At 48.3% G+C, this 17,834-nt stretch overlaps 1 protein-coding gene across 7 annotated transcripts in view; it reads right to left on the bottom strand.

The window, feature by feature from the left end:
• Nucleotides 1-6,902: 6,902 nt before the first annotated feature.
• Nucleotides 6,903-17,834, bottom strand: part of F8 (coagulation factor VIII) — a 31,950-nt gene continuing 21,018 nt past the window's right edge. The window contains exons 15-26 of one of the 7 annotated variants that reach the window (NM_183331.2): nucleotides 17,422-17,575; nucleotides 16,687-16,896; nucleotides 15,782-16,010; nucleotides 15,274-15,456; nucleotides 13,929-14,045; nucleotides 13,624-13,695; nucleotides 13,103-13,188; nucleotides 12,189-12,344; nucleotides 11,446-11,590; nucleotides 11,205-11,353; nucleotides 10,744-10,920; nucleotides 7,406-9,039 (exon numbers count right to left, since the gene is read on the bottom strand). In NM_183331.2, coding sequence (NP_899160.2) covers nucleotides 8,884-9,039; nucleotides 10,744-10,920; nucleotides 11,205-11,353; nucleotides 11,446-11,590; nucleotides 12,189-12,344; nucleotides 13,103-13,188; nucleotides 13,624-13,695; nucleotides 13,929-14,045; nucleotides 15,274-15,456; nucleotides 15,782-16,010; nucleotides 16,687-16,896; nucleotides 17,422-17,575 — 1,834 coding nt within the window. In that variant the 3' untranslated portion in view covers nucleotides 7,406-8,883. Of the gene's footprint in view, nucleotides 9,040-10,743; nucleotides 10,921-11,204; nucleotides 11,354-11,434; nucleotides 11,591-12,188; nucleotides 12,345-13,102; nucleotides 13,189-13,623; nucleotides 13,722-13,928; nucleotides 14,046-15,273; nucleotides 15,457-15,781; nucleotides 16,011-16,686; nucleotides 16,897-17,421; nucleotides 17,576-17,834 lie in introns of those variants that run through there. The other 6 variants (XM_063277282.1, XM_063277283.1, XM_063277284.1 and 3 more) reach the window with 6 other exon arrangements.

Below are 17,834 nucleotides of genomic sequence, written 5' to 3'. Positions count from 1 at the left end.
CATAGGATGTGGGTGGCCTCTTTAGGTTCAATGTCCCCACCATTGGGCAATTCTGCTAAGGTCACTGGCATTGACCCCCTGGAGCATTCCCTATCCCTGGTCCCTGGGACTTATGACCCTGGTCTCCTCCCTCTCTCCACAGCTTCGGATTTCCATTCTGGCCCTCAAGCTCTCTTTCCCCATACTTCACCCTCACTCCCCATTGCACTATCCACTCTACCACCCTGTGCCCTCACTCTGTCTGCCTTCCATGACTATTTTATTCTCCCTTCCCCGTGAGGTTAAAACATCCTTGCTTAGGCATTCCTGATTGTTCTGCTTCTTCGGGTTTCGGGGGTGAATCATGGGTATCCTGTATTTATGTCTAATACCCACTTATCACTGAGTACACACCACACATGTTCTTTGGGTCTAGGTCACCTCACTCAGGATGACATTTTCTAGCTCCAATCTACAAAATTCCCAATCTACTTTTCATAGTGGTATAGTACTTCATTGGGAAAATTAATCACATTTTCTTTCCTTTCTTTCTTTTATTAGATCTATTTCTTTACTTACATTTCAAAGGTTATTCCCTTTCCCAGTTTCCTCTCCGTAAGCCCCCATCACCTCCCCACACCCTCCCCCACACGAGTGTCCCCCCCATACACCTCCCTCATCACCCTTACCCCCACCAACATTCCCCTGCACTGGGGGTCCAACCTTGGCAGGACTAAGGACTTCTTCTTCTATTGGTACCCACTAGGCTATCCTGTGCTACATGTGCAGGTGGAACCCTGGGTCAGTCCATGTGTGCCCTTTGGGTAGTGGTTTAGACCCTGGGAGCTCTGGTTGGTTAACCACATTTTCTATATCCTAAAACAGACATAGACCAAAATTTCTCTCCTGTCTACATGTACACAACACACACACACACACACACACACACACACACACACACACACAAACACACATACACACACAATCATAAGCACATACAAATATACAAACACACACACAAATGCACAGACATAAACATATACACAAACACACACTAATTCACACAGACACACACAAACACACATACAAAGAGACACATATAAACACACAGTCACACATATAAACATACACAAACACACACAGAAACAAACACTTCTTTTTTACTATTATATTTGAGGATAAGTGGCGCCATCTTTTCTAATTGTAGTAAAGTAGCTGGCTTGCTTTGTTCCATGTACATGTAATTGCCCGCTCATATAGAAACATGTGCAACACATACAGAATGTCCATTTTTGTACAATGTCATCACTACGCAATATATAACATTTTAAATTACAATCCAAATAGAGAAAATAATATCACTCTATGGGATTTAATATCTTACTACATTATATGTTTTATGCCTTTCTCTGTTGTATTTATTAATTCCTGAACATGTTACATTATAGAACATGTACCTTTTCATTGTAGCCGACTGCCACTCCAATTCTCAGCACTAGTCCTCGATGTCAGGTTTTTTCCCATTAAGCTAAATTTGTTTATTATTGTGGTTGAGTACAAGTATATTTCAATACACGGGCCACATGTGGCATGTCTCTCTTGCAGATAAAATTTGGTTATAATACAGACACATTTATTCACTTACTTTTTAACTATCGTTATTTTCATCCTCCAGTGCTTGAAGCTCAGTAGCACCTATAGAGATACCTAAGTATCTGTTGTCTAGGTTTTTTTGTGGAACTTGTCTGATGTTTGTGTGGATGAATCTGCCAATGACACACAAAGCCGCTCACAAGAGGGAAAAGATGATCCGTGTATGGGAACATTCAAGAAATGTCATCCCATAACAGAAGCTGTGATTGCGGCACAGAAAATTCTCACAAGTATGAGAGCCTAAGTTAGGATGCCTAGCACTTACGTAAAAATAAAAGTGCTAGGAAGTTGGAAGGAGTATCCTGGAGCCTTGCTTGCTAGGCAGCGTAGCCTAATGGGTAAGCACTGTGTTCGGTAAGAAATTCTGTCTGAAAAAAATATGGCGAATGTGAGAGTCATAAAAGGAAGTGTTTTGGAAAGTGGAGAACGGTTGCATACAGGTGACATGAAAGCAGAAAGAATGGACACAGAAAGAGCTCTAGAGGATAGGAAAGAATATAGGGAGGGAAAATGTACACCCGGGTAAAATTTGGAGTGTATACGCTTACCTTTTATTGTATTGCAGTGTTTAGAATTTTCTCTTACTAAGATGATGGAGTGTTTTGTAGAGAACAATGATATCAGACCTGCCACGAATAAAAAACACTTTAGCACCCGATGATCCATTTCGGAATTATTCAATACGAGGTCAGTATATAACAATGACAAAAATATATGGCTTTCATGTTGTCAATATTTTACCTGACATAGCTCAGGGAACCATACTGGAAGAAGACACAGAAAGCATCTGAGAGCCATAGGGCACATAGGACATGAACACAACAACAGAACAAAGCCCATAAAAACTCACAGAGACTGAGCGGCACGCACACACATGTACAGGACCGACATGTGTGGGTCTTCGCCAGGTCCTCTGTGAATATATTACGTCTTCAAGTTTATATTTTACGGGACTCCTGAATGTGTGAACGCGTGGGTCTCTGGTGATCGTGCCTTCATTTGGGCTCATTTTCTTCTTCTGGTTTGTAAGTTTGATGGACAGTAGCTTACGTGGGGCCACAGAGGACACCCGTGAGGGCCACGATGACAAAAAGAGCGAACATGACTGCTGGAGGTACAGAGATGGAGTTCTGGGGAAAGAAGGTGTGTGTTTATTGAGGAAAAGTCAAGGTAATCAATACTTATTTAATTTATTAATATGATCTTGGGATTGCCCAAAATTTACAACATGTGGACTTGCTGTGCTGCCTTAAGCTAAAAAAAAAAAGCCACATTATTTTGGAAAGTGTTCTAACGTGAATGTCATTTTGCGTCCATCAGTCAGATGGGAAAATTTCGTTCACCTTAAATATCTGAAGATACAGAAGTGTGTAGAAGAGGAAGGGGTGAAGACGATTTGGGGGAAGAACTTTTGGGAAAGCCTGCCGATCAACACGAGACGAGAGGTGTTGAGTCCTCCCTTTAGAATATCTGAGGCTGGGGATTGGATGTGATGCCAACAGGACAAAGAAAACAAAACTTTCTACGGCATGAAGTTCGGAGGTGTGGTAGTTTGTACACGGTTGGCCCAGGGAGTGGCACTATTAGAGGGTGAGGCCCTGTTGGAGTGGGTGTGGCCTCAGAGTGGGCGTGGCCCTGTTAGGGGCACGGCCCTCTTGGAGTGGGCATGGCCCTACGGGAGTGGGTGTGGCCCTGTTGGAGTGGGTGTGGCCCTGTTGGAGTGGGTGTCGCCCTGTGGGCGTGGGTTATAAGTCTCTTAGTACTCTGCTAACAGCCTTCAGATGAGGACTGAGGACTCTCACCTCCTTCTGCACCATCCTGCCTGGACGCTGCCCTGCGCCTGACATGATGATGACAGACTAAACCTCTGACCCTGTCAGCTGGCCCCGGTCACATGATGTTGTCCCTGTGGGAGCTGCCTGGGTCACGCTGTCTGTCTGTCCGCAGCAGTGAAACTGTAACTGAGACAGGAGGGTTCACCAGTCTGCACACACAAAGGTAGTTCATTGGTTTGCGCCAGTGAGTCTCGAACCCGGTCCGTGACTTTTTCAAAAAAACGATAAAACTCTCATAAAACTGCGTGCTCATTGGGTAACTCTGAAGTCCGTCTTTTCTCTTTTGGACACTGCAGCTCATCGGTCAGCATCCTCCCGTGAGCTCTGGGAACTCCATGCAAGCCCTTGCCACCATCTTGGTTTTTACTTCCCCTCAGCTTTCTCTCCAGTGAGTCGAAGTCACATTAGGTCTCTGATCTCGCTTCCCACTAGGCTTTCCTCGGTCACCATGACCCGGGCCCATGCCTTGTTTCGCTTGCTATCCCTGCCTCGAAGAAGTCTCCCCAACCCAGACACGGATGCTCACGTCTTCCTACGTCACGTGTGTAAGGTGCTCCTGTTTAACATTAACTATGACACACTCAGGTGTTTAATATTTTTATTTTATTTTATTTTTTTCTCGGAGCTGGGGACCGAACCCAGGGCCTTGCGCTTCCTAGGCAAGCGCTCTACCACTGAGCTAAACCCCCAACCCCAATATTTTTATTTTAATCGTTTGCCATCATGTGTGTTTAGGAACCTCTACGCCATCACGTGCACAAAAAGGCCAACTTTTGGGAATGAACCCATTCCTCCTTTTATTTCGGCATCCAGGGATTGAACCCAGGTTGTTCGTCTTGTGAGCTTTCATTGGCAGAGCCATCTTGCCAATCAAAAAAAATTTTTTTTGAGTAAACGAATGATGGGTATCTCTGACGCGCGAGGGACAGTCGTGATCATCAATTATATAATAGTCACTCGCTCTTCATTTCAATATCCGGCAGGCAAAAGGCTGGAAAGGCTGGAAAGCCTGAAACCCCATCTCTCCCAAGTAGCCAAACTCACTCGAAAAGACCCGTGTTGGCCTCGGAAGGCGTCATTCCTGGCAAGAAAAGCCTTAATGACGTTTAGATGACATAACGTGACGGCTCACCTTACTCAAGACGGGAGAAGCCACAGCTTCCCGGTCACTGAGCAAGAAGTCAGCCGGTCAGCCGTCGGGTGAGACTGGAAGCCGCCTTGTCGGTGGCACAACTATAACCATTCATTTGCATATTTTAGCTACGACTATAACTATTCATTTGCATATTTTAGCTACAACTATAACCATTCATTTTCATATTTTAGCCATTTTGGATTGAGCAGGGAGGAACCCTCCTAGTTCACACTCCCATTCCCCAGGGGTGCGGTATTAGATCAATTTAATAAAAGGTTTTCTGGAATGCCATTGTTTCGGTGACCTTTCTTCCTAAAATTGAGTGAAACTGAAAGAGCTAGCGGCAGGGGAGCAGCAGCAAAGGGTTGGAAGCGACAGCACAGGGGACGGCAGTGGAAGCAGAAGATTAGAGACAGCAGAACTTTCCCAATGACAACCACAAGCCCTGGTCTTCAGAAAAGTTTCGGAGTCCTACCACGCCCGGGAGAGTTATAAGTTATAAGCTATTGGTTTCTGGTTTCTAAGGTCAAAGGTCATCAGTCTCTGGTTATCTCGCCTTGGCGTCAGAGATCTCTGGTTCATTCGGTCGCCCCAGCCCACGAGCTTTGCACACTCAAGGGCCCGACACAGCTTTTTTCCTCACACATCCTCAAGGGCCCGACACAGCTTTTTCCTCGCACGTCCGCAGTTTCCATCCGAGTAGAACAGAAAACACCGGATTGGTAACAACATCACCATTCCGTGACATCATTGACCACCCTTGACACACATGTGGACTCTTGCTGTTAGTTAAACACAGAGTGTTTTTCCACCCAAGTGTGCACATGCATGCCGATGCTTAAACCTGTTCTCACACAAGTGCTCTCTCAGGTATGAAGAACGCAAAAGTATTTTTTACCTCACGGTATTTGCTACGTCTTATAATAATTAGTACGTCAAGCTTTGATGAATAAAACTGTATTTCATATAACACGTGCTGAGACAGAGACATGTGCTGGGGCAGAGACATGTGCTGAGACAGAGACATGTGCTGAGACAGATACATATATCCCGTCTTATTCTGGATTCAGTGCAGTCTGATGTCACCATGCACACACCAAGTTTTCTACCAGTGAGTGTCTCTGATTCCACATGTAACATTTTTATTAATTCTTTTGAGAATTTCATGACGCAGACAACATATTTCAGTCATGTCCCACAGTCCCGTACCCTCTTATCACTTCCGAACTCCATGTCTCCTCTATTGATCTATAAATATTAATGTACATGCATTGTAGAAGACAATACTTATCTATTAAGGTATAATTCATTGCTCATATTTTTCTTTCTTTTCACTTTTATTAAATTTTATTAAATTAAATTTTATTTTATTTTTTAAATTTTATTAATTTACATTTCAAATGTTATTCCCTTTCCCAGTTTCCTGTCCATCGGCCCCCATCCCCTCCCCCTCTCCTTATATAAGGATGTTCCCCTTCCCATCCTCCCCCCATTACCGTCCCCCCAACAATGCCCTACACTGGGGGGCGTCCAAACTTGGCAGGACCAAGGGCCTCTCCTCCCATTGGTGCCCACTAGACTATCCTCTGCTACATATGCAGTTGGAGCCCTGGATCCGTCCATGTGTCATCTTTCTATAGTATTAAAATACTATTACATAGTGTTCAAATAATTCTTGAAGACTTTCATTCACATGCACCCACGTTTTGTTTTAATTCAGAATTGAAGACAAAATAGTTGATTCCATCTGAGAAATGAGGCCGCATCACTCACGGGAAAAGACGGTCAACCGTCGCATCACTGAGTTAGGCGTGGTTAGAATTCTATAGGAAATGACACTGTCTATAGCTTTGTTGGTTGTGGACTCTGATAAATGAAGAGGCGAGCAGGATCCCTGAACCAGCACCAGCGTGAAACGAACGCATTCTTCCTCTGCCTTTTCTGAGACCAGGACAAATTTTTCTCTTATTTTTATTATATTATATATATATATTTTTTTTTTTCAAATCATCTTCGGGCTGCAAGTTTTGAACGCATCCTCGGACAGCTCAGTTGATGGCCATGGCTACTGCGATGTGTGCAACAGTGCTGTTTTCTCAGGATTCCTTGATATTCCGACTACAGAAATAATAATAATAATAATAATAATAATAATAATAATAATAATAATAATAATAATAATAATAATAAAAATTCTCTAACTTTGTCGGTTGTATAAAATTTCCCGTTGTATTTTCTGTTTCAGCAGGAAATCGGTAACGGAACGAGTGAAACACAAGGGATTGGGGGGGGTAAAACCCTTTAATGTAACTTTAAAGTTTTTATTTTCTGATAGAAATATCGACTGTTAACATTAGAGCTAAGTAGCGTCCCTTACAGACATGTACGTATAGACCAAATTTTTATTATACATTTACCCGTTGGTTCTAATTCTTTGCTGTAGCGAACTAAGTGAGATGAACACGTATTTTCAGGGTAGGGTGTGGGGTTTCCCGAGTATACGCCCAGGAGTGAAACAGTCAGGTCACATTACCGTATTATTTTTTAATTTTTGAAAATATTCCAAACTGATTCCCATGACAGGTGCATTAATTTATGCCACCGCCAACCGTGATTCTAGGCTCCTTCCTCTCCGCATCACCTCCGACTTTTCCCATCAGATGTGCATGACTGGGGTGAGGCGGTGTCTTAAAATGGTTGGATTTGTGTTTCTCTTATGGCCATGGCTACGGACATTAAAAAAGTTATTTACCATTTGTGGCTCATTTTTGTGTGTGTTTGTTTAGAAGACTACGTTCTGTGCATTTGCCCATTTGTGGCTTAACAATTTAATCTCATTGGTGTTTAATTTCCGCAGTTCTCGTAAATCCTGGATATCAGCCCTTTTTAAGAATTATTCATTTATTGAAGATAGTAGCACTCTGTGTGCGTGACAGGGCAGAGACTGCTCCATGTGCGTGGACACGGATCCCATGACAGAGGGTTGCGAGCCACCGTGCAGTCACTGGGAATTGAACTAGGGACCTCTGGGAGAACGGCCGGTGCTCTAACCACTGAGCCATCCCTCCAGCCCCTGCATATTAATTAGCCCTTTTGTGAAGTGTAGCTGGTAAAGATTTGTCTCTTATCCTCTGGACGTAGTGTGAACTGATGGTCGTTTCTCTTGCTGCGCATGTTTTTCACATGTTGATACTTGGGGTCAGTTCCTGTCGAGTTTATGCTCCATTTGAAAGTTCCTGCCTAGACTGAGATCTTCAAGGGTATGTATATATTCAAGGGTGAAAATATATATATATATATATGTATATATATATACATATATATATATATATATACATATATATATCCTGTGGGTTTCTTTTTCTTTTTTTCCTAAAAGTTTCAGTGTTTCGGGTTTTCAATTAAAGTTTAAATGAAGATAAAACTTTCAGGAACATAAATAGCCTTAGAATGTATGTTATTAAATGAGGTCACGCAATGTCAGAAAGAAAAGATCTATATGTTTTCTCTCATATATATAATCTAGCTGATGATACATATTTACATATAGTTATATATAGTTTTATATACTTATATATAGTTATATATACTTAGTTATATACAGTTATATAGAGTTTATATATATAGTTATGTATATAGTTATGTAGTTATATATACTTATAGTTATATATATAGCATTATAGTTACATAGTTATATACTTATATATACTTATATATACCTATGTATAGTTATATAGTTTTATATATTATATATGTAAACAAACATACATTTAGATACAGTATAACATGAAGAAAAGAGAACATGGAAGGCTACATATAGTGGGGCCATGAATGAGTGAATGAAGTTCATGGATGAGAAGGAATAAAAAGAATCATTTTTTCCAGTTCTCATTCTATCACGGATTTTTTTTTTTTGGTTTTGGCCGTGCACAATATACATCATATATACACCATATACACCGAACGTGTAAAACCTAGTGCATCGCTTCCTGGCTTCCACTCCGAACGTCGAAAGTTAAGTCTTCAGGAAATTCAGGATGAATAATTTGGAGAGTATCAGAGTGGGGTCGTGTGTGATCATATATGGTTATACATCATGTATGGTCTTAAATAAAATGGTGGTGGCGCGTCTCTGTCCTCCTGCTGCCCGTGGGTCCAGATGTGGAATCGCGGTCACTCCTCCAGCGCCACATCTGCTTATGCGCTGCCATGCTTCCCTTTACAGCAGTGACACAACCCTCGAACTGAGGAGGGGTGACAGGCGCAGGTGCGAAGGCAACCTCAGTCCAGCTGCTGAGCCTCACACCCCAGGATCTCGAGCCGCAGAGCAATTTGCCGCTCCCACACTTGGGGGTGAATCCGAAGGTATCGAGTGAAGCGCGGGGGGTGCAGAGAGTTCACCATGGGCGTGGACGCATCCCGGTTACCCTGAAAAACCTGCAGGAGGACACAGGAGTCACTTCTACTCCCCACAACACACAAGTGAGTGTGTCACCAACTAGCGCAACACACAAGTGCATGTGTCACTTCCGCTTTGCACAACACATGGGGGAGTGTGGCACGGCGCTTATAAATAAAGGGAAAAATAAATGCACGATTAAAAAAAAATCTGATAAAAGACCACACCATGCATCACGCTCCTCGCCTGAAATCGCCTTAAATCTAAGTCAGGGTGGCGAGGACATGAAGCGCTTCCTGTACACATGCATGTGAGGCTGGGGTACAGATACACACGCATGTGAGGCTGCATGCCATCGGACCCCAAGACTCGTGAGGTAGGATGCGCACGGCAGCAGCGTGTTGTCACATGCAAGCAGCACATACGTGACCGGGCAGATCCCGAAGGCCCAACCAAGTTACATGAAGCTGCTCGAATGCCTGTTGGTTTCCACTCTGTTACATGGGACGCCATGGGATGCACCTATGGCCTCGCCGGGCGTTCCCTTATAAAAGGCGACTTCCGCCGAGGGGATGACGCCGCCTGGGTCGTGGCTCTGCCTCTGACCCCGCCCCCATCATGGCTCTGCCTCTGACTCCATCCCGGTCATGACTCCGTGGGCACAGACAGAGCAGCTACGGTGGCAGCGACGGTGGCTCAACAACACGGACTTCCGGTCACCAAGACTGACCTGGCCACAGCTGCTGCCGAGAGCCAGATGTGCCAACGGCAGGGACCAACCCTGAGCCCCGGGTTGGGCGCCATTCCTGAGATAACCACTGAGCTACCTGGTGAAATGACCACCGAGCCACCTGGTGAGATGACCACTGAGCCACCTGGTGAGATGACCATTGAGCAACCTGTCCACATTGGGCTATGTCCTCCATGGTATCCTGCACTGTTACGTCACATGAAGGGACTTATTTCACAGCCCAAGGAGTGTGACCATGGGCACACGGTCATGGAACTCAGTGGTCACACCGTGGTCCCGTCATCGGCCCTGGGTAGACGCAGTGACGGCGCCAATGCGGGGGGCAGGAACATGGATGGCTGGGGCAGAATGTGGGTCAGTGACCAATCAGAGGGCAGTACGATTTCCCCCATACCCAGGATGCATGGGTCCAGGGGGTGGAGGGTGGAGAAGGATTAGCCCCACCCACCATCGCCCCTCGTGACCTTTTGGAAAGTTTGAGCTTCCAGTGCCCATGCCCCCAGGTTCCACTAAGTGAGTTTTGGGTCTGGAACAGGAAGTGCACCTCCGCCCTGCTCAGACCCCGCCCTGCTCAGACTCCACCCTGTTCATTCTGGGCTCCTAATGCCCCGGGGGCGATGGGGTAACACGGGAAGAGCGGCGTGAGGAGGGGTAACAGACCCGCGCTGCCACGGGGGTCAGGTTGCGTGTCCACGGTGCAGGTGAGGGGGTCACGTGTGGAGGGAGGTGAGGGGTCACGTGTGCAGTGCGGGTCACACCTAGGCCCTCGCTCGGTTCTACCAAGTCCTGATATCAAAGTCGATGGGAAACCACGACCCCACAACCCAAGCAGGGTAAGGTCACAGAGTGGGAGATATGACAAGCATTGAATGGTCAAGATCCAACATTACACAGTCCAGGTTAGCCTACGCACGCTGCAGAGTCCAGGTTAGCCCGGCCTGGTGACAGGACGGAGTTACTGTGAGCACCACGCCCTTTCCAGGAGAAATACCTTGACCTTGCCGTCTTGCAAGACGTGAGTCCAGTGGCGGCCATCTTGGCTGGTGGAGACGAGGAACTTTTTCACAAACATGGCAGTGAGGAGAGACCGCGCACCCTGGGTGACGACGCCGGTGACTTTCACAGTCCTCTGCAAGTCCACCTGCAGCCACTGTGTGGGATCATTCACCTGGAGGGCAGAAATTCGAATACAATCTCCTCCGTGACTGTTTGCTGAGGCTGGGAGGACCCCACAACCATCTTTGTGACCACGTAACAGCGCTAACCTCTGCGCACCATGGTGGACAGCGCTTACCACTGCACATCACAGTGGACAGCACTTACCATGGCGGATCACGGTTCACAGCGCTAACCACTGCGCTTCACGGTGGACAGCGCTTACACATAGGAAACACAAGGGCATCTCCCCATTTCCCATCCTCCTCAGGTGTGGGGTGAATGCGCGCCGCTCACCTGGGGTCGCCAGGCGTTGGCCCCACCCCGGAGGTGAAGCCGAGCGAGCGCAGGCGGCCAAGCAGAGAACGTGGTGCTGAGGTGGGACGAGGCAGTGACCTGCGTGTCCGAGATCCATCCACTCTCCATGCCCAGGGGCGCGCTGCAGCCTCGGAGAGACGAGAGTGGCGGGTTGTCGCCTCACTTCCTCCTCACTTCCTCCTCACTTCCCCCTCACTTCCTCCCCTCACTTCCTCCTCACTGTTAAGGTCGCAGCCGAGCAGCTCCATGCGCAGGGCGGTACGGATGCTGGCATGTGTGGGGTGCACACGGATGTAGCGGGCAACGATCGGGGGGTCGAAGCGGTTGTGCCTCACAGTGGACGCGTCCACGTTGCCGAAGAAAACCTATGGGGAGGGATCACGGGAAACACATGTGTACAGTGGAGTACTACACGGCCGTGAAAAATGACCACCTCATGAATTCCGCAGACGAAAAACACGGAGCCTGTGCGGAGGCAGGGCACGGCACATGTGAAGACTTATTCATTTATTTTACATGTATGACCTCACTGTCCTGGACGCACTGGAAGAGGGCGTCGCATCCCATGACGCATGGCTGGGCGTCGCTGTGTGCTTGCTGGGAACTGAACTCGGGACCTCTGGGAGAGCAGTCGGTGCTCTAACCACTGAACCACCTCTCCAGCCCATAAAGCACAGCACCAACCCCACAACAGCACCAACCAAGCACACGCACACGGGAGAACCCGTTACATGGAAGAACACATAACACGGGAGAACCCATCACACGGGAGAACCCGTTGCATGGGAGAACACATTACACGAGAGAACACATTACACGTCACATGGGAGAACCTGTTACATGGGAGAACACATTACATGGAAGAACCCGATACATGGGAGAACCTGATACATGGGAAAACACATTACATGGGAGAACCCTTTATGTGGGAGAACCTGTTACATGGGAGAACCCATCACATACCATCAGGCTTCCCGTGGAGTTTCCTCGGTAGCTCAGCCACTGCTTCCCATCCAGGCTGTACATGATGATGAACTGAGACACATAAAGGCTGGAAAGTCTGTGTCGGGCGCCCTGCGTCTCGATGCCGTGAAGAATCATGGGCGCCAGGAGATCCACCTGCCAATTAGAAGGACACGCATTTTAATGTATGTTAAAGACCATGGGGCATATGTGTGATGGTCTGACCACATATGTCCTCAAAGCCCACCCCACAGTGACTCAATTCCTCCAATAAGGCCACACCTCCTAATGGAGCTACCCCTGTGGCTGAGCATGTGACCCACTGATCTACAGGGGTTCAGCCTGCAGTAACCACCACCCGTGGTCATGGAAAGCGTTCCGAGGCTGGACTCCAAGTAGCAGGAAGTGGGAGGGGTCTGCGTCCTTCACGCTGTTACATGTGAGTCATTCATTACAGATATAATTATGAATAAAACATATATCATTGTATGAATGTTATATGATATACTGTGTTAATAGATTATTATATACTATTATAATGCTATATAACATAATCATGAATATAATTTAATATAATTAAAATAAAGTACATTATATTATTATATTAATATGACATTGTATTAATAGATAATAATATATAATATATTGTATTAATATATGATAATGTACTATCATATAGTATGATATATAGTTAAGGATATAACAATATAATTATGAATATAATATATTATAAAATCATTATATAATATGTTATATGGTATACTGTGTTAATAGATCACTATATCATATATTATTACATACTATAACATATAATCATGGACATAACATGATCACGGCTATAACACGTCATCCTATGCATATGTTAAGCGCTGTCCCACAGCACACGCGGTGCCGCCCCCACCATACGTCCTGACCTTGATCCACGCGAATGGCTCCTTGGCACTCCAGGCATTCACGGATCCCGCGTTGTGAAGCCTCGCGAGCTGCGGGGTCCACAGCCCTTCACCGCAGGGGCGAGAGAGAGAGAGAGAGAGAGAGAGCGAGAGAGAGAGAGAGAGAGAGAGAGAGCGAGAGAGAGCGGCCATATTGTTACAGTGACTTTCAATCTATACGTTATATTATTGTAATACACATATAGGGGGCGGATGAGATGGGTGAGGGAGGGGAGGGAAGGCTGAGATGGGCGGGGGAGGGGAGGGGTTGATGAGTTTCCCCACAGTGGGGAGGGGGGACCCGCAGTGCCCCCTCCCGCAGAAGGGCAGGACATCAGGCAGGGGTGGGGCTATGGGTGTGGTCGGAACCAAGATGGCCACGGTCAGAGCCGAGGCTCCCCCCCACTAACTCCGCTCCGCTCGAGGACACAGGTTCGACCCCCGACACCCGAGAGGAGAGGCAGGCGGGACGCGAATCCCAGACTCGGGGTCCCAACGCTTACCGTGGTAGCCGGAAGCCGTGATCTGCGAGTCCCGGATGTAACCGGAAGCCATGCCAAGCGGGACCTGGCAGCCTGGAACCACATGGACGCGGGGTCAGCTGGACGCACAGACACAACCACCTCTTAGTCTCTCCTGCTCTGAGAGGGACACACCCACTCCAACAGGGCCACAGCCACTCTGGTAGGGCCACGCCCACGCCCCAGGGCCACACCAATTGTCTGCTTTGACAAATGCGGCCGCGTCAGGGAGGACGGCAGCCGTAGGGAAGGAGGCCAAATGGTTAGTTCCCAGTCCGGTTACTCACGCGTGCTGTACACCAGGAAGAGGGCGCTCATCCCAGCCTGTAGGTGCTCGCCCACCAGGCTCTCCACCCGCCAGATCCCCGCTCTGGACGGCAACATCTCCACGGTTGTGAACACGCCTTGGGGGACCGGAAGGAACAAAGATTATTTCCTGGGAAAAGTAAGGATGGGGGGTTGGGGAGGGCGGCTCACTGGTTAGAGCGGTGACTGCTGTCCCAGAGGTCCCGAGTTTGGTTCCCGGTGACCACGCGGTGGCTCACGACAGTATGTGACGGGGTCCGATGCCGTCTTCGGGTGTCTGAACCCACCGGTCATTCACCCCTCGTGACAGGAAACCTCCAACCTCTCCGGGGCGCGCGCGCGCGCACACACACACACGCACACGCACACATGACACAGACACAGGTACGCACACATAGACACACACAGACACAGGTACACACACGCACACATACGCACATGCACACACACACACGCATGGACACACACACGCACACGCACACATGACACAGACACAGGCACGCACACATAGACACACACAGACACAGGTACACACACGCACACATACGCACATGCACACACACACACACGCATGGACACAAACACGCAGACACACGCAGACACACACACAGAGACACACACATGCACACACACGCACTCAGTGAAAACGGGGTGGAGTCACACTACTTAGAGGGACAAGTGGAAACTGACATGAAAGTGTGCGTCAATCCATGAGGTCATCAGTGCTTCCTCCATGCGTTGTTCACATCTGTGAACGTCTGTCAGGCTCTCCCTGTTCTATGTGAGTTCATGGCCGCCATCTTCACACGTGCCAGCAGAGGGCGTCGGATCCCATGACACACGGCTTTGAGCCACTGTGTGGCCGCCGGGAATTGAACTCTGGACCTCTGGGAGAGCGGTCGGCGCTCTAACCACTGAGCCACCTCCCCAGTCCCCAGCAATCAGTGTTGACAGCTGCACATACACTGTGGGGTTCGTGAAGAAAGCACTGCCCGGTGTGAATTATTGATTCCAAGTATTCTTTATGTTCCTGGAATTACATCATTCGTTTGCTGATTCATTTATCTCTGTGTCTGGGATAAAGTGCGCGTCCCCATGAATGTATAAAACACAGAATGTATAGAGAGCAGAATGTATAGAGCACAGAAGGTATAGAGCACAGAAGGTATAGAGCACAGAAGGTATAGAGCACAGAACGTGTAGCGAACAGAATGTATAGAGCACAGAACGTATAGAACACAGAATGTATAGAGAACAGAATGTATACAGCACAGCATCACGTGGACCCCCGTGAACATATAGGGTATAGCTCACAGCCGCGCGCACCTGGGTACAGGTTGCACACCGCCGTCCTGTGCTCGCCCCCGTCCCGCACGGTGACGCTGTGCGCGCTGAAATGCACGGACTGTGCGTGCCCGGGGTCGCCCATGCTGAGCAGATGCCACCTCGTCCTCCGACCTTCCGCCATCACCAGGCCAAGCAGAGCATCTGCGACGTAACCATTCACGGCTGAGGAGGAAGTGATGCACAGAAAGTCATCACCCTCGGCTCTGACAACTTCCTGTCTCTCCCCAGAAAATAACACTTTACGTATGGATGACATGCACACTGAGTAATATTTATGTATGGACGACGTGCATGCTGAGTAATATTTACTTATGGATGACGCGCACGCTGAGTAATATTTACGTATGGATGACGTATGCACGCTGAGTAATATTTACGTATGGATGACAGTCACGCTGAGTAATCACGCTGAGTAATATTTACGTATGGATGACGTGCACACGAGTAATATTTACGTATGGATGACGTATACACCGTTCTTCTTTACCATGGAAGCGGTACTCTTCTCTCCAGGCGGGGTCTCCCGCGGGGGTGCCACGGGGCGGCCTGCACTTCCGGTCCAGGTTCTCAGCGCAGTACCAGCTCTTGGTCTCATCGAACACCGCGAAGAGCAGCGCGAACTCCTGCACTGCGAGCGGCCGCGCGTGCGAGGGGTGCAGGGTGGAGGCGTGGCACACGAGCAGTGGCCCAATCAGCCCCGAGTGCAGGTCTCGCTCCTAGAGTGACGCGGCAGCTGCATCAGCGTCCGCTTGTGTGCGTTGGCCAGCCGCGTTCCATCGATCACATCGATCACAGTGATCGCATTAATTGTCTCTCATGTGCATTAATCGCAATAATTAATTTTATCAATCGCAGTAATTGCATTAATCGTATCGATCGCATTAATTGCACTAATTAATTGTAACAATTGTATCCATCGCGTTAATTTCATTAATTAATTGTAATAACTGTATTAGTTGTATTGATTGCATTAAAGTCCTCTCGGTGCATCAATTGCACTATTCATTCTCCCTAGAACATTCCAGAGCGACATTTCTGACACAGAACAGTGACGCCAACGCCCTGGCCTAAAACGTCCCGCTGTGCTGAGCGTGAACACTGAGACTTTTAGCCCAGTGGTCAGGACGTAAAAACCAGCCTGGAAAGGGTAGCCAAATGGTCAGGATCGCTGGCTGCTCTTCCAGAATTATCTGTCTCATTCCCAGTACCCGCATGGCGGCTCACGACTATTTTTTGACTCCAGTCCCAGGGAACCTGAAGTCTCCCCCGGGTCTCTCATGTGTGCGTCGGGATTGCATACGGCGCGCACACGCGAGCACCGGCGAAATCCCCACGCGCATCAAGAGGTCGCCCCCCTACCCCGCCCGGACACCCCCGTAGCCCGCAGCTTACGAGGTCCACGTCGGAGAAATAGGCCCAGGCCTTGCAGTCAAACTCGCCGTCCGTGGGCGCCATGTGGGGCCGGACTCTCCAGAAGTAAGTTTTGGTCTCGTTGGGCCGCACAAAGTTGCTCCTTGGTGCAGCTCCACCGTCGGCTTCCGGGTAGGACACGAGGCTGGAGTAGAAGGAGTAGGGGCGGGAGGCCTGGTTCCGGAAGGTCACCTGGGTAAAGACGCAGACGAGTAATTTTTATCAGAGTGATAAAAACCTAAGGAGAAAAAATGCAGACTTAGAGGAGAAAGTTACCAGGAAAATTCATTCATTCGCTTTAAATTTAATTCAAATTCCGAGTTCACAACGTGAAAAATCCTTAAACGCTCAGAGGGAGGCGGGTTAGGAGATGGGCATCGTTCAAAAGGACACATGGACAGGGTCGCACGGACACACGGACTCGGTTGCACACGGTTTGCACTTCCTGATACCGCGACCCTCACGTTGTGCCGACCCGCGGTACTGGGCAGAAGTTAATGTAAATAGCCGATGTATAGGATACCTGACATGTGGGTCACGTGATCACCCAAAGGCATCCTCACCTACAGGTTGAGACACGCCGGCCTGGACAACATGACTCCTACTTCCACCCTACACACGCACGTACGTCATTCCCACGCACATATGTCATTCCCACAACCAGGAGGCGACTGAACATATAGAATCATGTCCGTGACCAGCGCGTCCGCGACTCACCACGATGTTGTCCTCCACTTCCGCCCGTATGTATGGCCCCAATAGCCCCAGGTGTGCGTCCAGCTCCCCACGGTGCACACGCTGCGTGAACGACCCGTCCGTGAACTCACGGAAAACCACTTTCCGGAACCGAGCTGCGTCCCCACTCCACGCCCTGGAGAGAAAAATCTGTGTTTTTCGGACCCGCAAAGAACAGCGCCTCATGCTTTTCTTCCCCCCGTGTGTGAGGTCACACTTGGGCAGGGTCCGAGATTCACAGCGAATGTGACTGCGCGGGCAGGAGAGGGACGGAGACGAAAGGGGATTCTCAGGAGTGGGGCGTGCGGCTCAGTGAGCAGCGCTGGCCAACGCGCAAGGGGTCTCGGGGTCACATTTCTAGTGCAGCATAAATCGATGATGGCGGCAGCGTCAGT

The sequence above is a fragment of the Rattus norvegicus genome, chromosome 18, assembly GCF_036323735.1.
Source record: "Rattus norvegicus strain BN/NHsdMcwi chromosome 18, GRCr8, whole genome shotgun sequence".
Lineage (NCBI taxonomy): Eukaryota > Metazoa > Chordata > Mammalia > Rodentia > Muridae > Rattus > Rattus norvegicus.
Note: the sequence above shows the minus strand (reverse complement) of the source record. Positions and strands in the feature narration are given on the sequence as shown.